General features: G+C 37.3%; 1 protein-coding gene across 1 annotated transcript in view; it reads left to right on the top strand.

The window, feature by feature from the left end:
- LOC131352343 (SH3 and multiple ankyrin repeat domains protein 2-like) overlaps positions 1-26,284 on the top strand; it is a 132,912-nt gene that overhangs the window by 24,470 nt on the left and 82,158 nt on the right. Inside the window, exons 2-6 of the mRNA XM_058388366.1 lie at positions 16,741-16,959; positions 19,110-19,313; positions 20,830-20,901; positions 22,751-22,859; positions 25,101-25,252. Of these exons, the coding sequence (XP_058244349.1) occupies positions 16,744-16,959; positions 19,110-19,313; positions 20,830-20,901; positions 22,751-22,859; positions 25,101-25,252 (753 nt within the window). The 5' untranslated portion in view covers positions 16,741-16,743. The remainder of the gene's footprint in view (positions 1-16,740; positions 16,960-19,109; positions 19,314-20,829; positions 20,902-22,750; positions 22,860-25,100; positions 25,253-26,284) is intronic.

Genomic DNA, 26,284 nt, shown 5'->3' with positions numbered 1-26,284 from the left:
TACAGTATACTGTGTATGTGCGTGACTTCACAGGGAATATCAGAATATATGAATTGAAAGTATGCATGAGGGTGTGTGTTTCTGTTAATTACTCTTATAATGAATATTAGACAGTCCCTCAAATGGATTTGATTCTCTGAAATGGCTGCTGGTGTTGGTGTTTAGAACAGCTGTACTGTTGATACTACTAGATTTTAGACAAATTGTTTGTTGATGAGTGAAATGTGGTGGAGTAAGAATAGGGGAAATGGTTTTGCTAGGAAAAAAATACTGCAATTATGCAGTAATTGTAATTAGTGTCATGTGATCAAGGGATTTTTCATCATGTTTTCAACACCTCTCAAGCACACTGGCAGGCTAAGCAGAACGATGACAGTGCAGTACAACAAGGTTAACGAGGAGACAATAACATATATTTACTTACTGTACTTCTAATATCATGGAAAAAGGATAGAGCTATTTCTAAACATTTCTGTGTCGACTTATGTAAATCAAGAGATTTAGACTGACTGATATAAGACTGATAAGTCTGTGACCTAGTGAACTAGTATTGATGTATTCATTGATAAAAATTAATCTAGCCATGGGGTCACAGTCCAGTGACTTCTGTGCCAGTCCCAAGCCCGGATAAATAGAGAGGGTTGTGTCAGGAAGGGCATCCGGCTTAAAACATTGCCAAATTTAACCATGCGAATCGTCAGTATTCTGATGGTTTGGACATGTTCAGAGGAGGGAGAGTGAGTATATTGGTAGGAGAATGTTGGACATGGAGCTGCCAGGAAGGAGGCAAAGGGGAAGGCCAAAGAGGAGGTATATGGATGTAATAAATGAGGATATGAAGCTAGTGGGTGTAAGTGTTGAGGATGCAGAAGATGGGGATAGGTGGAGAGAGATGATTCGCTGTGGCGACCCCTGAAGGGAAAAGCCAAAAGAAGAAGAAGAAGAAGAAGATTGATAGAAATTTCAACAGCATTTCTGTAAGTCTCTCTGGTTAAGGGAGTGTGCTAAATTTGATAAATGTAAATGGAAGATGAGACTGGTGGAAAACAGTAGGATAGATGGTTGCATCTCTTCAATCTGATAGCCCTATAGACCCTCACAGACCCTTCGTTTTTCCTCTTTCTCTCATTTTCCTCTCAAATATGCAGAGCAAACAATTTTCTTTCATCATATATTGCCTCATAAATATTCACAAGGCACAAGGACAGACCCAGATGTATTGTAACTAGGTCACATGCAAAATCAAAGTTGAACTCTTACATTCTGTCATTTTAAAAGCCCAGCTGTCTATACATGAGCTATACATACAGAGGTTGAATGAAAAAAAGACTGTTCACCTTTTCAAAAGAAGCTGATAGAACAGTGAATGGTGGATATGATAGCAGTGTCTGATAGTTGTAACTTCTATTATAGAGCTAGATAATGGATTCTTCTTCTACCTTATTTCTTCTGCTTTCAGTCTTCTGTTCATCTCCTGTCTTTTGAAAAATTTCTGTCTATGTGGTGGAAAAGTTCTCCGTATGATATTTTACCTTTAATACTACTCTAAGCTTTACTGAAGTAGTGTCACCTGATACTACTAGCTCTATACATATACAGTGCAATGTCTCTACATTATCTATTTGCGGGATTTACACCCAAATCCTGGAAACAGTGTAGGAAATACAGCACTTTTACTAAATCGACCCCATTTTTTAAGGGACAAAAAGTAACTAGACAATATCTTGTTAATTTACATATAAAATCAGCATATAAAAGGTCCAGAATTGGTGTTACATTTACATTTGGATTCGACTGATGCTAACTTTTAATATGAAGTCCATAGAGCTGCCATAAGCCACCATTAGGCTTAAAAATCAAAACAAACCCATCAGGGGCATGGCAAAAAAAATAACAACTTGACATATTTGTATAAAGATATAGATAGATAGATGAAAAAAGAGGTCTTTCCAGACTGAAACATCTACAAAGAGGTAGGCGTATTTGTGTTAAACTCAACAATCAAGAGAAAATCTTACCAGAAGAATTTTGAACACTGGTGAGCCAGTGTTCACTGGTGAGTGGAAGAGATAAATGTGGATAAGGGATGAAAATGCTCATGATCTGAAGCATACCACCTAATCATGAATGATTGCCAATGGAACTGGTTCTCCAATATATATTGATGACAAATTATATCTGAAGTATAGTGCTATATTATCTGGTCATATTGATCCAAATGCTTTAAAACTCAGATGGTACATCACGGCACCAATGGACAATAACCCAAAGCAACCCAAGACTTTCTTTAATGCAAAAATTGGAACATTCTCCATTGGCCAAGTTTATCACCTGAACTGAATCTCAAAATTAGCTGCATTAAAGGCCTGGCAGAGCATCCAAGAAACCATCAGAATTAATTTAAAATTGTCTCCTTATTACTGCTATTATAGTCTCTATTCTTCTTAGATTGTTTTCCACCAGATTGTGAACCATTCAGCCACAAGAACACAGCAGGATGGGCACTGATATCTGGTGTTTCAATTAATTCCCACCCCAAAGGTGTTCAGTGAGGTTTAGGTCAGGGCTCTGTACAAGTCACTTGAGATCTTTCACACCATTCTTGGCAAACAATATTTGGACCTTGTTTTGTGCACAGGGGAATTGTCATGTTGAAACACATCTGTAATATACTTTTTAGTTCCAGTGAAAGGAAATTTGAAAAGAAGACATTTTAGATAATTGGCTTCTTTCAATTTATAATTGTTTCAATTGTTGAGTGCTATAGTCAGGTGTCCACATATCTTTGGCAACATACTGTATATCATTTGAATAAAGAATGCAACTGAACATGTGTGCAAATCAGTATTTATTTTATAAATTAAAATCTAAAGTGTATTAAGAGGAATAGTAAAATTTCAGGGAATATACTCCTATGCTCTAAACCTAGACTTGGGCCTTCTCCTGCTGGAAGATTGTTGCATGAGTCTGTCATTAGATCTGTGACATCAGTCTTCTGGAGCTACCTTTCCAGCATAGGGCACCAGAGACACAACCACTGGCAAATTCTTTTCAATCCTTGCATTATTTCCTTGCACCGACTTTTCACATTTCTTGCTAGTGAACTGTAATCAGTATATGCATATGACCTGTATATGATTTGATTTTATTAGAGAACTGCAACACATTGTCTTTGCCACTACACAAACTTTCAGAATGTTTGCCATTAAAAAACCAGAGGTTTTTATTCCCTATTTATACTTAGTACCAACAGGAACTATTTGGTGTAACCAAAAACTGCTAATCAAAAATATTATCAATATTAATTCAAGATTCCAGTTTGGACACTCTTTCTTTTTATTATTATTATTATTATTATTATTATTATTATTATTATTATTATTATTATTATTATTAGAGCTGGTCTGTTCTTTATAGAGCACATGTATCCGAAATATATAGCAGTTGTAATTTGCTGCAATTTTCTTGAAAAGAAGTTTCTTTTTTCATCTGACATCCTTAATCATTTCTCCTTAATAATAGAAGGCACTGGCATTTAAACCTTTCTGTCAGACTCTCAGGAGATTAGCATGACACTATGGTCTCAAAGTGTGGATTGGTGTGTTAAATGTATTCCATTATGTGTCACTGTATGTAGACAATAGGTCCATTCTGTTATATATTCCAGTTTGACATAGAAAGAATGAATTCTTTTTTTTATTCTACTTGTCACCTCTTTCCAGAATATCTCCATTGTTGTCCATGTAAGAGTATATTCTGTCCATTTTATTTCAAAAGAACTCTTATAGCTGTACCACATCAAATACTACAGACTAAATTTATGACAAAAACAACTATGCAAATGGGTTGAAGCAAGTTCAAGGTTAGAGCATATACCTAGCTATCTATAAACCCTTCATCATGATCTGGATGACTAAAAGCCTTTACAGAAACAGAATTCACCATGTCCAATGCATATTATCTGGTTCGATGTTCATTTGTGACCTTCGGCTGAGATGATTGAATTGCAGCAGAATGAATGAGGCCACAATCCTGTGCTGCTGTTCAACAATGAGAAGGTTAAATAACCCTTCATTTCATTTCAGGAATAATGGTGTGGGGTAATAACTTTCATTAAACTCTTAGATGCTACAGAAAAGAATTTCACACTTCTCTTGATGACAAGACCTGTGAGTTTCAGCCAGTGCCGCTTAGCTGTTTCCATAATCAGAACGAAGATGGTCCATGTGTTTAATTGTACTAGGAAATATAATATAATATAATATAATATAATATAATATAATATAATATAATATAATATAATATAATATAATATAATATAATATAATATAATATAATATAATATAATATAATATAATATAATATAATATAATGGGTCTGTATATTACTTCTATAACATAAGCAGACTTTTAACAACATTAGGATGACTAAATTTAGCTGTACTAAAGCCGTGTTCTCATTTGAACAAGGAGGTCTATTGTATAACTTCTATTTTATGTTGTTAATCAAATCCTCACTGCCCAATTTCTGTATGCAAGTGTACTTTAAATACAAGACTGTAAATATGACAATGAAAATGCTAAAACACTCTTTTATATGTGCCATACTATTTATAATTTTGCTAAGGTGCATACAGATAAAAGTACCATGCATAAATTCAGCTGAAATGAATACAAATGGAGAAAATGAACACAACAATATGTTACGTGTGTTTGTGTTATACAGCCATACCATTAAAACCACCTGTCTAATATTGTGTAGGAATTGTCATGTTCCTCAGACAATCCCTGAACAATTTTTGCAGTGTGATCGGATGTATTATCCTACTGAAAGAGGCCACTGTTGCCATGAAGGGATGTGCTTGGTCTGTAACAATGCTTTGTAGGTGGTATGTGTCAAAGTAACATCCACATAAATGCCAGCAAAATATCGCCCAGAGCATCACACTGCCTCTGCCAGCTTTCCTTCTTCCCATATTGCATCTCTTGCCTAAGTAAGTGACACACATGGCCCAAGCTGTCCACATAATTAAAAGAAAACCTGGTTCAGACCAGACCACTCTCTTCCATTGCTTTATGGTCCAGTTCTAATGCTCATATGCCCATTGTAGATGTTTTTTGGAAGTGGACAGGGGTCAGTGTGGGCACTCTGACCGGTCTGCTACTAAGCAGTCTCACACAGCAAACAGCGATGCACTTTTTGTTCACCTTTTTTATCATATCTAGCATTAGCATTTGTAAGCAATTTATTTTTTCAGACCAGATGAGCTAGCCTTTGCTCCCCACCTGCGTCACTGAGCCTTGGGCACCACCACTGTTGCTGTTATTCTTCCTTTTGGTTATTACTAACCACTGTATTGCTGCCAACATCCTACAAGACCTGCAGTATTGGTGATGATGTGATCCAGTCGCCCTTCCTGTTTTCAACCCATCATCCTTGAGGACTAACTATTCACTTGCGGTCTTAAATAACCCATCCTTTTAAAGATGCCATTGTGATGAGACAATTAGTGTTATTTACATCACATGTCAGTGTTTTTTGGCATCACAAATAGAATAACTATAACATCAGGCAGATCAATTTGTATTGTGTATATAGAGTTTGTAGATGTGAAATATATTCAATTTGAATGACTTACTTACTACACTTAATCCATTGTGTCCCAGGTGGATAGTGGCCAAACACAGTAGACTACCATCTGTTTCTATGATGGTTTTTGCTTCCCACAAGATAAGGCAATTTTCTGCAGGTCTGTTGTTAATCCCCTGGACCAGGTGTTCTTTGACCTTTTTGCTGTTTCCCTTGAGGCCTTCACTCCAAAGCTTGTTTAATGGTGTTAGCGTTCTTTTTTTCCTCAGTGAGTGACCTATCCATTTCCACCCTCACATATTTACTTTTGTGGCTATAGTTCATTGGTTGGTTCATTGGTATTAAACCATCTTGTTTCTGTCTTTGCTCTATAGAATAATAAGAAGTTAATATTTTGAGTAAAAATGAACATCATGATTTGGCTTCTTCACACTAGTTTTGTGTGATTTTTTTTAAGTGCTTGTTAGGTTTTTCTTTTTTGGCCCTTTATTGTGCTGATTACATATCGCAGGTAATGAGCATCTGATTTGGATCTTTTCCTCTTGATTATAGTTGATTCTCATATTGCTGATTTGGTCTGCTCTTTGCACTTTTATCTAGGATGTATGTCCTTTAATTGGTAGACTTGGAGGTTTTGAAGGTACAGACTGCAGATATCACTGGAATTGAGTACCTCTAGGGAACTGTGTATTGTCAACTGTTTGTATCTGGGGTTGTTATTTGCTATCCTACAATCGTGTATCAGTATAAATTGAATATCTATGTGTAAACAGATTTCATGTTTTAGTTAACCTACTGGAAAAGATTTCAGAGTCTGCAGTACTAATCTGACAACAGCTGGGCAGAGTGAGTGCAGCTAAGAACAAAATCTCAAAGGGTATTTCTGCTCTATTTAAGTTAAAATGACTCATTTTAAATTTGCTCACCAGTAAAACAAATTTTTCCATCTGGTAAAATTGGACCAAAGGGACACAAAACTTTTGCTGACAGCCACGTTTAATAATCATCACCCATTCACATAATCAAAGTATTTTATTATAAAAGTGCCTACACACTAAGATTTAAGTTTTCTATTTGTGATGCCAAATGACATATTCAGACGACTCAAAGAAGTCAAGTTCCCCCGTGGTGCGAAGGATTGTGGGGTGCCTGCTTCAGCGCTCTTGACTAATCAGCACATTATTGACGGCACTTGAGTTTTCTTCTTCAGATGACATGTGTCTGAATTCTCTTTCATATATGTTGCACCAAGACAGAGAAAAGAAATGATCAACACTGTTTATCCTCCATGTTCTTTAATTATCTCTATAGAATTGGGTCAAAAATCTACTAACAATTTCAGGCGTCATCAAACAGTAATTCAAGATTTTTCACTCATACCACTTTGAGGGTATATGGTCCATGAGCTACACCCATTTTCATGGGTAAATTGGAAGTAATGTGTTTTGAAAAGACTGAGCGTCGTTACTCATTGAATGCTTATTATGGTGAAGATGCAGAACCAATGCAATGTTTGAGTAGAAGTTTATTTTTTTCTCAAAACTGTTTGCGTCTTCATCCTCAATGAGCAAGCTGTATGATAGAGATAGGAGAAATCTGTACAATGGATATAATAAGAGTGGACTTTTGAGATAAACCAGGAGGCCAAGCTTTCCCTGACTGGTGGCTGAGTTTCATAAAAGCAATGCAAAGTTGAGATCATCTAAACCATATACATATATAAACGTGCCCCATTTTCCATCATTTCATCCTTTAATATTAAATTAAAAAATTAAATCCAATTCACGGCACTTTACATAACCTTATGTCGCTCCCTCCGTCACATAGTAACAATGAAAAATGGCTAATAAAACCAAACTAAACAAAATTCTTTTTATAAAATAAGAAAATACATATATTCATAGTGTCATTACAGGGAACATATACAGCACTTTATAGGGGTATTTCCGACTTATGTCGCATCTCTTGGAACCAATTAATGACGTAGGCTGGGGTATGACTGTATATATATATATATATATATATATATATATATATATATATATATATATATATATATATATATATATATACACACAAGGATATATAGGCATTTTACTCTATCATTTAATCACGCAAAACATTTTAAATTTGTTGACAATGATTGATGCTGATTTAATTCTTATATAATGCTTAAATACATTTTATATGATATTCAGATTATATGTTTATAGATATTCAGTTTTTATTTGATTGCATGAGTTTCTTCTATGGTTTCCTCCCATTGCCCAAAACCATACAGGAAGGCAGACTAGCTAGGCTAAATTGCCAGTAGATGTGAATGTGTGTGCATGGTGTAAATTTTCCTGCCTTGTGCTCAGATTGTTGCTGAGATTGACTCTGGATCCACCAACGACTCAGACCGGAACATGGGATAGGGTGGTTACAGAAGATAAATGAATGCTTGATTGATTGATGATTTGCACAATTTAATATATAGCTAACGTCTTTTATGAAGCTATTTTTTTTTATGTTGGAAAGGTACTATTGAAATGAACAGTCTTGACAGAAGAATTGAAAGCGAGGAACTGCAAAAATGTCATTAAAGGATCCTGTCTTCATATCATTTATAAAACCTTCTTTGACAAATTCTGAAACCAAAATGATGTATTTGAAGTCTACAGATGGAGAACCTTTCAGAACCTGAGTTTGTTGACAGTGAAGTGAGCCACTACGTTTTATTATAGTATACTAACTCAGTAAAGCCCAGAGATGTAAAAACATCTAAATGTAAGCTTTATTTCAAATTCCTAACACCATAGTTGAAGTTGTTAAACACTCATACTGAAGAATAGTACGACATCAAGCACACTGTTATTCAGACTTACAGACTTGTGCTAGAATGCTACAGACTAGAAATCGTGCACAGAGGATGTCTTAGTTATGCATGATTTAATTTAAGCTAATTTTTCATGTACATTGTGGAGAAAATTGTCTGCGCTATGCAGATTTTTTCAATAAACTTGAGAACTCCACTTGAGCAGTAACCATAGATAGATTCTTGGACAGCTTACTCCTTTAAACTGTAGTCACTTTTTCTGAACAGAAGAACATAATTCATTCTGAAACTCTCAGTAGCATAATAAACCATTAAAAAACATCAAGTGTACACTTCACAAGCTAATATTTTCAGTTTTGTATCTTGTTGACATATTTTTTTGTTGACACACACAATATTAAAATAGAAGAATAATAGGTGTTCGATTTTGTATCTTGTCATATTGTTTTGTTTTGTTGACACACACTATTAAAATAGAAGAATAACAGGCGTTCAATATTGTATCTTGTCACGTTTGTTATTATGTTGGCAAACAAAATTAAAATAATAAAAGGATAATAGTTTGTTTTGTAACTGTTACAGTCACTTGATGACACTTAATGATCCATTTTTATTCGAACCTTCTTTTGACATTTGCTTAGGCTACTTCTAATACATCAAGCAAAAAATAAGATGCTCTGCATTCTGTGCTATTTTATAGGTCAATATATTATACATTACTATATAGCCATTAAACACAGCAGCTACCCATAATTCCTAAACCATGACTGGAGGTGTTTCCATGTCCAGTTCATACAATCAACCTTCATACATTTTCAGTGTGAGCACCTGAGCCCCATAATCCAAAATAATGATTGTTCTCAGCTGAAGTGAAAATTGTTGTACAGCATTGATAAAAAGCTTACCTGAATCAGTATAACCATAAACACATATTTTTTACTGGGTCATGTCCTTTTTGTTCCTTTGCTGAATAAGCATTAATACGCATTTACATTTATACATTTACATACATCAGGTATTTTTCCCTGTGTTGAGTCACAACATTCAACACATCTACATCTCATACAACACAACACAGTTACAATCCTAGTATACAAATATTACTCCTAATACACAGATATATAAATACTGCACCTAATATACAAATCTTACGCTTTGGTAGGCTTAATCGTAATTTGCATTACTGTGGGGGTAGATAATAAGGGGTAGATGTAGTTCAGGGATGTATTAAATGGAGTGAGACAATTGTGATATATAATAAATGATAGCAATATAGCAATGGTATGTTGGAATATCAATCAATATATTGTAATATTATTACTACGAAGTGGGAAGTGGTGGCTCAGTGGTTAAGGTTTTGGATTAACTGGTTTTTACTGGTTCAAATCCCAGGGCCACCAAGCTACTACTTGAGCAAGGCCCTTTGCCCATATTTATAAATGAGATAAATGTAAGTTAATGTGCTCTTGATAAGGGAATTCACACAATGCTAGGCATGTAATAATGTCAATATAATGTCAATATATACTAAAAGTGAATATATATATATATACAATGCATACAATACTAAGCATGTTACATGTTAAGATTATCTGGTCTAGCCCTTTGTGCCTCATTTGGACCGTTACCTGTTTTTGACCTGCTCTTATCCTAATGTTCTTTGGATTTGTTTGAACTATTCAATAAATCTCACCTGCATTTGCATCTGCAAGTTCTGTTTTCGGACGTATTGCTATTCTGTCTACATCCATGAATTAATTGGAATGAAATATCATTCTCCAGGACCAGGCTAGAACACACAGCAATACCCAAAACAGAGACAAGACAAGCCTATCTGTCCACGTAACCATTAACATTAACCAAGGAAATATTGAGATGGGTGACCTGTGGAATTCAGTTTAGATCTTGAGTTGCACTCCCAAGAAAAGCTTTTCCACACTTTTCCTGTTCTTCTTTTATCATCATTGTTTGGGTGATGTGATGTACAGTCATTATTGTGATGTAACTGATACACTGCTATATAGAGCATAAAGAGCATGTAGAGCTATATAGAACAAATTGTATCAACAAACAGAAAGATTTGTGTCAGTGTGCATGAGATTTGCATGCATGGCCTTGAGACCAAAATGTGGGTCTCATCGGTAAACTGTGAGGTTTGAGAGCTATGAGGCAATTAGTAAGACAGTGCAGAAGTCAGTAAAGATGCAAAAGCAAGCATGTATTTCTGGACTTTTGGTCTCTGCAGTAAAAATTTTTTTCATTCTATGTAGTTTTGGCTGTGGTCTGTGCACATTATAATTTCCTGAAGTGTATTTTAGATTACTTTACAGCTAAGTGGAAAAGGTCTTCATCTTGATTGGAGTGCACAGCGGGTAATGGTGAAACACAGGATTTATGTCAGAAGAAAGACAGAAGCAAAGAATGTTTGATTAAATGGGACACGGTAAGGCTCTTTAGTTCGTCGTCTGGCTTGATTGGAATGCATATAAAAGAGTCAAGACTAAAATAAGCTCATAAAAAATATTTCGAAGGGAAGCTTGGTGTAACATAGAAGACTCAGAAGTAAAGCAAGGATCCAAATGCTGAGTTTTTCGAAGAGCTTTTGCTATAATCAGGCATATTTACAGCATACTGTGTATGTGCGGTTTAGGAAACAGGCAGATACTCAGAAAGGCAAAAAAGCAAACAAAATACAAGAGCGGGAACATAAAATGAGATGAGTCTGTAGTCTGTAGATACTATTGGAGATGCTTGAGTGTACATAACTTCATGTTCATAATAAAAAATAAGAAAGAATGCAGTGCAGTAATAAGAGATAACACTGTATTTGCTATGTGTAAGGCGATTCTGCAACACCCTGACCCAATATACACGGAATAAGGGTTGATAGAAAATCGAATGCACACACAAACATTACGGACACAGATGATGGTGGTAGAGTCAGTTAGCACAAAACAGAATGTGAAAACAACGCTAGTGTAGCGATCACTGGAAGAGCGTGATTGTTATGGTATATACGCAATTGAGCTAACGATGTGTCCGTGATGAGAATAAAGAGAGAGCAATCTGATTTTCTTCCTGTATTGCTCTGCATTTATTCAGCACATATAAACAAAATATCCTTATTGCACACAGTTTCTCCAGCAAGGTAGCAAAAACATTGCAGAGGTACCAAAGCTGCGTGTAGATATTATATACATGCCTCTGTCGTATTTTTGTAACATCAAATTTAAGCATATTAGAGAGGGATTTTTAGATCTGAAATTATTTCAATATTCAATTAAATTTCATTTGAATTGCACTTTTAACAATGGACATTGTTAAAAGCAGCTTTACAGAACATAAGAAATGTAGTACAAAAAGTTTAAGATTAATATTAGACTTATATTTAAATTTATTTGTATTTGTCCCTAATGAGCAAGCCTGAGACGACTGTGGCAAGGAAAAACTCCCTTAGATGGAAAAAGAAACCTTGAGAGGTTTCTTTGGGTAACTTGGGTAACACTGGATTATATATAATGTCCTTTTTATAGTCATGTACAGTTAAAAGTCTAAATAATTTCCAAGTATATATCAATGTTTAAGTCTTTGTCTTTAGTCTAAAGTTAAAGCATAATGTTTGGCACAGTACGAATACAGCACAGCACCCATGTCACACCATTCCTACAATCAAGCATGGTGGTGGTAGCATTGTTCTGGACACTGGAAAGCTTGTTGAGAAACAGTTGAGGAGAATCTGTTTCAGTCAGCCTGATGTCTGCATTTAGGGTGAAACTATACCCTGAAATACATTTCAAAACCTGAAAATTGCTGTCCACAAACTTTCTTTATTCTCACCACGGACACACCATTAGCTCAATTGCGTATATGCCATAACAGTCCCGCTCTTCCAGTGCTCGCTACACTAGTGCTGTTTTCACATTCTGTTGTATATTGTTATATTGCTTGTTTGTTTCAGCATATAAAACTGGCGCTAACACTAGCAAAAAACATATAGCTTCACGTGGTCAGAAATAAAACTTAGCAAAATATAACTAGTCCTGCTGCTAATCACCATATACTCAATATTATATCTTAGGTATGTGTATTTTTTCGGTGCTTTTCTGCATGCATCTTACCACCAGCAAGTTAATGAAAACTAACAGATGCTCGATTGGGTTAAGATCTCGGGAATTTGGAGACTAAGTCAATACCTTGAACACTTTGTTATGTTCCTCAAACCAATTTTGAACAATCTCAAGTCATGAAAGTTTAAGTAGGTGGTACGTGTCAAAGTAACACCCACATGAATGCCATCTTGCCTACTTTCCATAGTACATCTAATAAGCGAGGTACCTGCACCTACCGTCCTTGTGATGTAGCATCAAATCAATCCAGCATTAACCTTTACAGCAATTTATGCTACAGTAGCTTGTCTGTGGGATCAGACTAAATGGGCTAACCTTCACTGCTCCCTACAAGAACAATCCACTCCACTGCTGTTTTGTAGACACTCTGACCCAGACGTATAGCAATCACAGTTTGGTTCGTCAAAGACGCTCAAATCCTTACACTTTTCCCATTTTTCCTGCTTCCAACACACATCGAGAACTGACTGTTCACTCGCTGCCTAATATATCTCACCGTTTGACAGGTGCAATTGTAATGATTTCATCAGTTTTATTTACTTCACCTGTCAGTGGTATTAATGTTATGGCTGATCAGTGTACAATATTAGTATACCAGTCAATAGTGCAATAGAGGAATTCACTGTCAAAGCATTCCAGTAGTTATGATGTATGGATTAAACAAAACAATAGCAACAGAGACCAAGGATTTTCATTAAAATGTCTGAGCTGTTTTATATATAATCATACAATAATAAATAATTCTGAAATGATTACTGTTTTATATCAATTGTATTTACAGACCAAAGCATTGTGGGGATTGTTAGGATTGGCAGTTAGGAAGGATTACTGAAAGTGTGAGTGTGGTTTAGTCGATGCAAACCAAAGGTTTAATCACCCGCATTGCTTACATGAAGAGGAACAAATGAAATGCCTTCAAAGTCTTCAAAAATGCCTTCAAAGTCCCTCTTCACTCCGCAACCATACTATGATCCAATAAAACTCTGAACAATAGGTTTGCTGTACCTCACACACTATTCATGGACCGTCTATAAACTCGACTGTGATCCCAGCACCATGACGACTGAGCCAGGCATTTCCAGGATAACCAAAAAGAGAATGTCAGACAGTGAGCTCTGACCTTTGGCCAGACTTATGAGTCACAGCAAAAACAACACAACACACACACAAATCTATTGCTATTATTCAATCATTTTATTTGTGTGTGTGTGTGTGTGTGTGTGTGTGTGTGTGTGTAGGTGTATAAATGTAATAAACCACCAGACCCTCCTCCCCCTTTGTAGTGTATGTCCAGTCTTGTTTCCACAAATATTTCAGTATAATCTTTTTCTGTTAAAACTGTTGTTTTCACATGTGCTAGTCTAAAATGAACCTTATTATATATCTGGATATCTGATATCCAGATTATTAATGTAATCGCTTTAGACAACCTGGTGGTCCTAAGCATCATCACAAAAAGAAATCATTTAGACACCAAATTTAGTACTGGGTGTCACTAGTTTACTCACCATAAACTCTCTTTAGCCCAGAATTCCTTACAGTAGTTCAACCATTTTGGCCTCCTGTTGAGAAGGATTACAAGAAGCAAGCATGCTGATTCAGGGTGGGCCACAACAATTATTACACCTGTAGCTCGTCCCACAAGCACATGACTCTGACTGCAGACTTGCAATAAAACCATGCCCCCAACTGCGACACTCTCATTTTGCTTCCAATAATCAGGGCATCTGTCTGATTGCTTTAGTTTCCTATTTTCATATTCAGTCATGAACTCTTGAACCCTCAGACTTGTAAAGAACTGTTCCCCATGTCCCACAAAATTATTGTATATATCTGAAGGAAGAGAGAAGTAAAGATGGAGATACAAGGACAGGTCATGAGCCTCTCAAACACACACACACACACTTCATTTACAGCCTCTCTGCACTTCCATATTGTACTTTTCTTCCAATTACACAATTCAAACTGGCTGAATAGGGGTGAGGATAAAGGAAGAAAATGAGAGTGAATAACATTCTGCTGCAAGGATTTCATTCTGCTGAACAAAATGCACAAAAATTATGATTAAGCGGACATCTAAAGATGTCTAAAAAACCATTCGAATGTGATAGATTAGATTTCTGGCCTTTACAATCCAGAAATTGCTGGAGTTTAACTGATTTAAAAGGGTGGACTAATTGATCGTGTGTATAAAACACAAGCTAAAAGAAGCAATAACTTCATATCATCTTCAGCTTGTTAGTGCTTTCATAAAAAATGAACAGCTTATACAAAGTAAAAGAGGTTTCACTCTAAACAGATGCCTAAAATAAAACATTGAAGTGGATCCATGTAGATCAAGCACATTCACTTCTCTAATCATGTGGATTCACTTTTTTATTACGCTGCGTTTGCATGAATTTGTCAAGTCTTAATCAGTGCAAATCTCTTCATAATTTTATATGTATGCTAATTATGCTAACCAGCACCCCAACACATTCATTGTCATTAAGGAGCAGATTTAATCAGACATTATTGCTTTAGGTTGTATGCAAATGAGCAACAAGTTATAAAGCGTGCTTTTGTTTAGAACCTTATAGTTTGTTGTGATTGCATTTGCTTGTGTCTTATTTAGCTCTAACTTAATGAATTTGTCATTCCTGCATCTCCAGTTTCTCTGTTGTAGTAAATTACATATTTTGGAAGTCTATATCTTTAACAAAATAGAGTTCATGTTAAAACTAGAATGTATTTCCTTTTTTTACAAGTATAATTTTTGACCATATAGTACACAGTTATAGAAGGTAAATTATTTATATACACTATATTGCCAAAAGTATTCGCTCACCTGCCTTGACTCGCATATGAACTTAAGTGACATCCCATTCCTAATCCATAGGGTTCAATATGATGTCGGTCCACCCTTTGCAGCTATAACAGCTTCAACTCTTCTGGGAAGGCTGTCCACAAGGTTTAGGAGTGTGTTTATGGGAATTTTTGACCATTCTTCCAGAAGCACATTTGTGAGGTCACACACTGATGTTGGACAAGAAGGCCTGGCTCTCAGTCTCCGCTCTAATTCATCCCAAAGGTGTTCTATCGGGTTGAGGTCAGGACTCTGTGCAGGCCAGTCAAGTTCATCCACACCAGACTCTGTCATCCATGTCTTTATGGACCTTGCTTTGTGCACTGGTGCACAGTCATGTTGGAAGAGGAAGGGGCCAGCTCCAAACTGTTCCCACAAAGTTGGGAGCATGGAATTGTCCAAAATGTCTTGGTATGCTGAAGCATTCAGAGTTCCTTTCACTGGAACTAAGGGGCCAAGCCCAGCTCCTGAAAAACAACCCCACACCATAATCCCCCCTCCACCAAACTTTACACTTGGCACAATGCAGTCAGACAAGTACCGTTCTCCTGACAACCGCCAAACCCAGACTCGTCCATCAGATTGCCAGATGGAGAAGCGCGATTCGTCACTCCAGAGAATGCGTCTCCACTGCTCTAGAGTCCAGTGGCAGCGTGCTTTACACCACTGCATCCGACGCTTTGCATTGCACTTGGTGACGTATGGCTTGGATGCAGCTGCTCAGCCATGGAAACCCATTCCATGAAGCTCTCTGCGCACTGTTCTTGAGCTAATCTGAAGGCCACATGAAGTTTGGAGGTCTGTAGCGATTGACTCTGCAGAAAGTTGGTGACCTCTTCGCACTATGCGCCTCAGCATCCGCTGACCCCGCTCCATCAGTTTACGTGGCCTACCACTTCGTGGCTGAGTTGCTGTTGTTCCATGTTCTTATAATACAGCTGACAGTTGACTGTGGAATATTTAGGAGCGAGGAAATTTCACGACTGGATTTGTTGCACAGGTGGCATCCTATCACAGTTCCACGCTGGAATTCACTGAGCTCCTGAGAGCGACCCATTCTTTCACAAATGTTTGTAAAAACAGTCTGCATGATTGATGATCATGATGATCCTAGGTGCTTGATTTTATACACCTGTGGCCATGGAAGTGATTGGAACACCTGATTCTGATTATTTGGATGGGTGAGCAAATACTTTTGGCAATATAGTGTATATTATTTTATATTTATCTTACTAGGTTCCACTTTGAGTTAAATGTCCAGTCTTTATTAGATGTCCAGGGCTTTACAAATGAAATGGAATTTAATTTCATTATTATTGTAAATGAATTATAATAGAAAATGAATGTGTGTGTTTCTGCAGTGCATGTCCTATACTATGCCACGGAGTCCAACATCCAGTGAGGATGAAATGGCTCAGAGCTTTTCTGATTATTCTGATGAGTCCATCTCTGGGAGCTCTAAAGAGGACACCATCTATGAGAGTATAAGAATGCCGACTGAGAGGTCGCTGAGTTTCATGGAGGACGTTCAGAGCAACACAGTTGTCATCAGGGTCATTATTCCAGATCTGCAGCAGACGGTGAGTGTGTGTGTGTGTGTGTGTGTATATGTATGTGTAGCTGGCTGGATAGGAAGGAATATTTGAGAACTAAACATTCCTTAAATAGTTTGATTTGTTTCATGATGTGCTTGTACAGGTATCTGAGGACAAAAAGCTTTTTTACATAAACATGTAATTTGAATTAAAACAAATTTTATCTCAGCATATACAGCATGTGTACATTAATTTACTTTCTTTTTAATATATTATATATGTTTTTGATTCTCTACAGAGTCTTACATACTTTACATAATGTTTCAACAGCCGAACATTGTTGAAATAAATTTGACAGTTGAGACAGGAAATACTGAAAAATTTATTTCCCTCCAGTGTAACAGCAACTCCCAAACTTGCATTTGAGTACAATTCCTTCAGTCCCTTACATAATCTCAAGCCAAGGATCTAACCTCACTTAAAATCACCAGATTCCTAATGAAACTCACATTCAATAATGAAGCTCACTTCCTACATGACAGTGCCCCTATGCTGTAGCTGCCTTCTCATTGCTCAACATGACAAATATGATGGTGATCTTAATGCCAAGGTACACTACTACAGCACTTTTTACAGTGCTCAAGAGATCAAGTCAGCCAATGACAAGGCAACTCACTTGCTACTCACTGGAAAAGCACTTGAGTTGGCCACTTTAATTCAGATGAATGAGACTGACATTATGCAGTCATAAGACAGTTCCAAAGTGTTTCATCACCCTAGCCATGGCGGTAAAGTAAATGAACTTCCCATGTCCTTCAACAAGGCCAACAATCAGCAACTAAATATGTCTTAGAGTTTCACAGATTGGCTACTTGAAGCAGACAGATCAAACCTGCACTCATCTCTGCCTTCCATCAGCATTTGATAGAGAACGTGATCACAGACTTGGCATGCTGTGGCAGCAGGATGTCACTAGACCCCTCAACAGTTTGGCCAGTTGCCTAGACAAGCTCCTCAACTCTAAGTTTTCTTTTTGTCCCTGCCAACATCAACAGTGAGATTCCTCCAGCTCCAGAACCCATGTAAATCACCCATATTGACCTAACCATCAAAAAAAAAGTATCAGAAGACTCTGGAAAGAGGTCTGTGTTATTACTGTGGGGAATATTCAGATATCCAGTCTGAACCAGTAGGCAAAAAGCTTGATATTCTGGTCAGTGTGCTCTGTACTATTTTCCTCCCCATTTTTCATGATTGTCCATGCTTTGGAAACTGATTTTTTGACAATGATTTCCAGTGAGTTTAAGCTACCCCATGTCTTGCACCCCACCTCCTTAAAGACTACTTGACTGTGCTATCAACCTGCTGTCAGGTACTATGCCACCTGGATATCTTTCCCATTGACTTCAACTGAAAATAAGTTTGTGGAAGAGTACATCAAGTTTACACCAGACCTTTCATACCCCCATCATATGCATTTAAGGTCTTTAGAGGGTCTTGGTGATAATATGTCACAAAAGGAACTTCTAGATCTTTTCAGATGATATTGATCAGATGACGAAGAAAATGTATCAAGGCAAATGGTGAAGTGGTGAAATGATATCATGTAATTCACTGTATGAGCAAAACCAGATGACAGATACCAGCTTAATAAAGACATTGGATGCTTATAAGATAGAAATACTTCTTCTAGGGCCACATGCAGGTAGAAATAAGCTGATTGGTTTTCCATGTTTGTTTAAAAAAGACTTCATTTCTCTCAACAGAGTTTTAGACTTATGGTATTCTAAGTCTGTGACCTAGTGAACAAGTATAGATGTATTCATTCATAGAGACTTTAGAGCAATTGTGAATGTCTCTCTGGATAAGGGAATCGACTCCAGTCTCTCCTTTGAAGCTCATTTGCATTATATTACTAAGAGAGACTTATTTCAAAAATATTGCTAACCAAAAAATATAATGATCAATTATGCAATTTTATTTTTTGCTTTGATTATAAAGTACTGTGTGCACAGTTGGTAGCACTGCTGCCTCACAGCCCCATGGTACCTGGTTTGATCACTGGGTTGCTGTTTTAGTGGAGTTTCTTCCAGATTCTCCAGTTGACATCCAACTGTCCACAAAAACTGACTGGAATAAATGTAGGAGATTATAATGGCAGGTGATTAAAATGACATTATTATCTTCCCGAACAGAAATGTATGAAGTTTGATGTGGACTCGACAGTCTGGGCAGCGAAGCAGCAGATCCTTTGTACTTTGAGTCAGAGTTTAAAGGACGTGCTGAACTATGGCCTCTTCCAACCAGCCAGTGATGGTCGAGATGGAAAGTTCCTGGATGAAGAACGCCTGCTCAGTGAATATCCACAAGCAGCTAGCAAAAATATCCCAACTCTGGAGGTAAAAAAGAAAAACTGTTTCTCTTTATAAATGTACAGTATACACTGTATATGTACAGTCAGGGGCAATAAATATTTGGACACTTTTTTATTTTATATACACTGATCAGGCATAACATTATGAGCACTGAGAGGTGAAGTGAATAACACGGATTATCTCCTCATCATGGCACCTGTTAGTGGGTGGGATATATTAGGCAGCAGGTGAACATTTTGTCCTCAAAGTTGATGTTTTAGAAGCAGGAAATATGTACAAGCGTAAGGATTTGAGCGAGTTTGACGAAGGACCAAATTGTGATGGCTAGATGACTGGATCAGAGCATCTCCAAAACTGCAGCTCTTCTGGAGTGTTCCCAGTCTGCAGTGGTCAGTATCTATAAAAAGTGTCCTTTACGTCCTGTAAGTCCTTTTAGTCCTGTAAATATCCTTCATGGCTTGTAGGTTTCCAGGTGGGGCCCATGGAGGCTCCACCTCACAACTTACAGGACTTAAAGGATCTGTTGCTAGCATCTTGGTGCTAGATACCACATCACACCTATAGGGATCTAGTGGAGTCCATGCCTCGACGGGTCAGGGCTGTTTTGGCAGCAAAAGCAGGACCAACACAATATTAGGCAGGTGGTCATAATGTTATGCCTGATCGGTGTACCTCTAGTGCATATATATCCACTTTAAATTCAGAAACATAATATCTTTTGATTTTAAACCAAAAAAAGCATGCATTAATATGCATAAACAAATACATATTGTGAAAAGTAAAGTAAATTAAATATACAGAAGAATATTCTGAATGAAGTCTTGTTAAGAAAGAAAGAAAGTTAAAAAAAAAAAAACTGCAGGACATCCTGAAAGCAGCATCAGGAACAGCAGTTACACAAAGAACAATAGCAATGCACTACACCCAAATCATGTCCTTATTCCAAAAATTAAGTACAGTTACGCGTACTGGATTGATGTACTCTGGTCAGACAAAACAAAACTAGATCTCTTCGCTGCAAAAACTCTCAATACTGCAAAATCCTAATTACTTCTTACCATAGGTGCCTCGAAGCTAAGATTGCCAACAACGGCTTTGCAAGAAAGTACTAATATTGTTCATTTGTGGCATCCAAATAATTTTGATGTCCAAGTAAATGCAGTGGAAGTATACTTGTTTACTTACATATAGATATAATTTCATGTTGGTTTACATCACTGACCTACACATGCTCGACAAAGGTAAATGGCCATTTTGTATAAAAATGCATTAGTATAATACCATAATACAATGATATATTAGTGTTTGAAATAAATAGCTGATAATAGCTGAATAAAAATCTGATGTGTTTTCTAGCTTCTGTCGTCATTTCAATTATATTTGCTCATGTAATAGAACCCTAAAACAGAGCTCATAGCTACCAAACTTATTACAGCCCAAATAGAGCAGCTAAAGTATGTAAACAGACTAACAGTTGGACTGGATCTTAATACCTTCAAGACAACTGCAGTGTTCTCTGTTTTGTTTTGTTTTTTTACAGTTTCGGTATAAAAGCAGAGTGTACAAACAACCAAATGTAGACGAGAAGCAAATTGCCAAATTACATACCAAGGTAAGTTAGCTTACATGCCTCATGGCACTTTAAGGTCATTACACCACTAGCCATGCCTGCAATCCAATTTTTGCCACTTACACAAACAGCATGCTAAATTACACAGTACCATACTGACACTGCATTGTGCAGTCTAGGCCAATTTTCAGAATAGACCTGGGCTATATTTCAGTCTGTGGTCCTACTGCAGTAATGGGAGTCCAATCATTTGGTCAGAATTCCAAACTCTGTGAAAGTGCTACCTGCCACTAGGCATAGGAGTGAAGATTTTTCCAGCTAATCCTAACCCTACATTTCATAAAGTCATATTCAAGGGGGAAATATGTTTTAAATTAATTAATATTAATTAATTAATTACAGATATTTGCACATTATTATGATTGACCCATTAGAAAATAGAAAATTTTGCTCAATATTTTATCAGTTTAACACTTTTGATTTTCACTGTGAACTGTCATGGTGTGGTCTCTTGCTTGCATTTAAACCAGATGCCACATTATATGCAGCATGTGGCATCTGGTTTAAAATAGGCTTCACTATTCACATTTATTTCCCAGGGCTATAAGTATACCATTTACAGCTGGTGTCAATGGTACTAGAAGTTGCAGGAATTGTTACACTAAATTAAAAAAATAAAATAAAATAAAATAAAATAAAATAAAATAAAATAAAATAAAATAAAATAAAATAAAATAAAATAAAATAAAATAAAATAAAATATTGTAATACCTTCAAGTATGTATGATAATTAATTGCCTTAACTGTGAAAACAAAATTAATTTTTTACTGTGACTTTAGTCCTTGATTGTTGCCAGAATATTTCTTGCTTTCACCATGGCACCAATTTTCAGTCTTGTTTATAAGGGAAGGGAAATGTGGGCCAAGGTAGAGTAAAATTTCAAGATAGGTCAAATCCCTATGCTATTTACTGTAACTAGCACAATGAAACCACTGCACCATTAAAAAGCAACCTCCTCTACAGTACACAGGGCAAACAGGAAAACAGTACACTATATATACTTAAATTTCAGCAGTGAACACATATAATCAAGCATGGTTTTATATTTACAGTTTATATTTTGACTTCTCTCTAGCCATGTGTATGTATATATACACTCATATTTTTGTATATATACACTCAAATGTCTAGGTTTGGGAGTTTGATTCCAAACTCTACCCTGTGTGCACAGAGTTTGGAAGTTCTTCCTGTGCATCAGGGGTTTCCTCCAGGTACTCCAGTTTCCAAAGACATGCTTTGTAGACTGATTGAACTCTCTAAATTGTCCATACTGTGTAAATGGGTGCGTAAGTGTGTGTGTGATTATGCCCTGCCAACCTGTCCAGGGTGTCCCCTGCCTTCTGCCCTGAGTTCCCTGGAAGTCCTCCAGGTTCCCTGCAACCCTGTTTAACACGGCAGAAAATATATGGATATTTATTTATTTATTTATTTATTTATTTATTTATTTATTTGTGTATGTGTGTGTGTGTGCTTGATTTAACAACATCACTAACAAAGTTACTGGCTAGAGACAGCTAGCTAGCTAGATTTAGATAAAACATTAAGAAATGAATGCATATAATGAAACTATATAAAATATCAGATTATATGAATCATATATGAATCATATGTGACCTTCATTTGCTTCCCTTTACTTCCCTCTTTCTTACAGTTTTTTTTAAATGTGTATGGGGAGCTGTTCTGTTACCTATTTATAACTGGCCCGAAAAATACAGGAAAAGTCTCTCTCTCTCTCTCTCTCTCTCTCTCTCTCTCTATCTATCTATCTCTCTATCTCTATCTCTCTCAATCTATCTCTCTGTCTCTCGGTCTCTCTCTGTCTTACTTTAGGCCAATCTGAGGAAGTTTATGGATTACATACAAAATCGCCAGTCAGAGAAAATCTCAAAAATGTTGGATAAAGGTCTTGACCCAAACTACCACGATTCAGACACAGGAGGTATTTCCCCTTCCACCTTCAAACACACACTCAGAATATACTGCATAGTAATATTTTATTCACTAAAGCAGGTCTTTAGTGCTAATTTCTGTTACACACACACACACACACACACACAGACATTATTTATAAGAGACACTTGCCCTCTCGCTCACCTTTCGGTATAGGTATCCACTTAGTTTACCTTGTGTCCTGACCACACCAAGAGTTTTGTTTACATGTTTACAGTTCTGGTTTAAAATTGTTTCTGCTCACTGTTTTGTGTGCTTTGCCTAACCCTGTTTATCCAGATTGCCTGACCTGACCTGTTTTCTGATAAGTGCCTAGCGTTTTTGGACTTTTTGACACTCCTTTAATAAACTGCCCTTCCTGAAATCGCATCTGTCTGAGCCTCCATTTAATGACACCTTCTAATAGCCAGGGAGGCATATGTACTAGTGTGGAATGAGGAACCCTTGGGCTGGAACGTTAACCTTATTTACAATATGGAAAAAAGTGGACACCCAAGTAGCAGTAGCACAGATATCCTGAACTGACACATTAATTAGTCCTGTAAGGAATACATGTTCCTCCTTGAGTGGCCTGTCAAAATATGAGTCAGGCATCCAGAATGCCTATGGGCTAAAATGATGACAACATTAGCAGTGGTCTAATGCTTGCTTAAAGAATGAAGCATCCATGTCTTACACTCATAGTAATAAACAACTGGTCTGAGGATTAAATGGTTGTCCTCCAAATACCACTGCAAATCACACACCTCAGCCCCAAAGGCTTTTGAAGGCTCATCCTCACTGAAGGCTGCACGGTTAGTTACTGATAGCTAGCAGGTAGTGCTGGGTAGCCTGCTCCTTGGTTGAGAGTATGCCATACTGAATTGGCAAATTATCATGATTCCAGTAGCCAGCAGAGGTGATGAGGCAACCTGTCTGCACCTACCAGCTGGAAATGGAATGCTTGACCATGGATATGCAATGGCAATGGGACAATAAATCTAAGCATTAAGCAGATGCAAGGATGTTGTGTGGATGACTGGTCCTGTGTCAGCATAGTTCTAGTAGAACATTTTCTACTAATGGCAAAGGAGGATCTTCAAGAACTTCTCAGGTTTTTGGGAGGAAACTGATGTACAAGAAACAAGAAGTGTAATAGAACCCTCTGTTTAGTTTTCATTTCACTAGCACCTTTGCCTATGAAGGACTGAACTTCTTGAGACAGAGTAATGACTTTGATGAGATCCTGAACTCTATAAGCTTGGTAATAGGGCCAGAAGTTTAGTTAGTACCCAAGCTGTCCTTACTAGGTAAATATAGTGTATACAAATGCCTACTTGAAGCCTGTAAGGTATACTTAGTGCTTAGCCAGTGTACAGATGGAGGAGAGGCAGTGGGTGCAGCTCATCCACTTGTGGGTAGAATTCCAGGTTACCACCCTCTGCCTAGGCAGATTTCATATGCCTCCTGAGAGTAGGGTTCGGTTGGGCTGAGTTAAATTTTTGGGGATACATGGCAGAACCCATGCAGCTGTTCACCAGACTACTATGAGGCTGGCAGAGCAGCCTCACAACAAAGCACAAGACAGAGGGCCACACTTGCAGAGCTCCTTCCAGAGGCTAACAGGATGGCCTCATTACATGAGCTCTAGTCAGAGACTGATGAGGTGGCCTTCTGTGCCAGCTAGAGGCAGACAGCATGGCCTCCCATGCCCAGGTATTGCCTAAGTTCGCAGAGGTAGCTTCCCAAGTCTTGTTCCTGCCATATGACCTTAGAAAGCCCTTCTCAGATCTGCCGTCTAACCCCAGTGCGCCTGTCCAGAGGGGCAGGATCACTTGAGGTAGTGTTGGTATGCACTATGGGAACAGTGCCTAGATAGGTAAATCAGTCAGGAATTGCTCGCTCATGCTGAGAATTACAGGCCAAGCAGCTCAGCACATGTAGCAGCCCACAGTGCTACGAGTCTCTGTTTTGATTCTGAGCTTGTCTCCACCAATGTCCTGTGACTGATTGCTTTACTGACATTTCCTTATTGCATGTACCTGTTTTGAGTTTACCCCTTGAATAGTTTTATATTTAAACTCTCATTTGTCATTGTTTGCGACAAAGTATACACTCAGATACATATACATAAACTAAATATACATTCTGTTCTGACAACCTAATATTAATTTTACATAATGTTAATGTTAAAGTTCCTTTGTTAATTAAATAGAGTGTGTGTGTGTGTGTGTTTGTGATTCCTGCACAGAGACGCCTCTGACATCTGCAGCTAACCTGGAGAACATGGGTGACATCATTAAGGTGCTAAAAAACGGAGGAGCTCATCTGGACTTCAGGGCTAAAGACGGCATGACAGCCCTTCACCGAGCATCACGTGCTAACAACAAGTACACACTACTGGTAAGGAAGGGCAGAGGTTGTGGTCAAAATACTGTGAATACTGTATCAGTATACACAGTAATTCAATGTAATGAACTCTTACAAGCAAAGATAGCACAGTTTTAGAATGAAGCTAGATTTAAAACTAATCACACTATAACTTTGGTCTTTACACTGTGGCAGAGATTGAACACTCAGCTGTGGGCAACATTTTAAAGAACAATGCTTTAACAAAATTGAAAAAAGTGTGAGCAAACTATTTTAAAATCAAAAGATGCAGTGTTTTTTTTGTTGATTAGTGATTAGTTATCTTAATAAGAAATCCAATTTAATTTCCAAGAATATTATAGCCAGGCCTACAATCCCAGTGTATTTAGTGTCCACTATTAGATGCTGACTTTTCTTTTGACCTGTTCTCATTTGAATGGTCATTTAAATAAATCAGTGAAATCAAATCCAAGCATAAGTGAGCTTTTTTATTCTCACCTCCATGTTAGACAATCCTTTATTCTGTATTTAACCTTAAAACTGCCAAATAAATACCTTTCTGTATTTCTATCACTTATATATCACTCACTCAGCACTTTATGTACACATACTCATCCAGGCACTTATTTAATCAGCCAATCATATGGCAGAAATGCAGTGCGTAAAATCTTGCATGGGGAGCAGAAAAACATCTCAGAATGTACAACATGTCAAACCTTAAGAGAGATAAGATACAATCGCAGAAGACCACATTAGGTTCCTCTTCTGTCAGGCATGAAGAGAAAGCTGAGGCTGCAGTGGGCACAGGCTGATCCAAACGGACAGTTAAAGACTGGAAAACAGATGGTAGAGTCAGAATTTGTTGCCACAGCATGAATCTATGGACTCAACCTGCCTTGTGTCAACAATCCAGACTGGTGGAGGTGGTGTAATGGTGTGGGGAAAAGGAAAACTGTTAATACGACTCAATCATCCTTTGAAAGCCACAGCCTATTTGAGTACTGTTGCTGACCATTAGCATCCATTCATGACCACAATTTACTATCCTCTAATGGCTTCTTCCAG

This window comes from Hemibagrus wyckioides, linkage group LG04 (assembly GCF_019097595.1).
Source record: "Hemibagrus wyckioides isolate EC202008001 linkage group LG04, SWU_Hwy_1.0, whole genome shotgun sequence".
NCBI lineage: Eukaryota > Metazoa > Chordata > Actinopteri > Siluriformes > Bagridae > Hemibagrus > Hemibagrus wyckioides.
The sequence above is the reverse complement of the archived record's forward strand: the minus strand, read 5'-3'. Positions and strand labels throughout refer to the sequence as shown.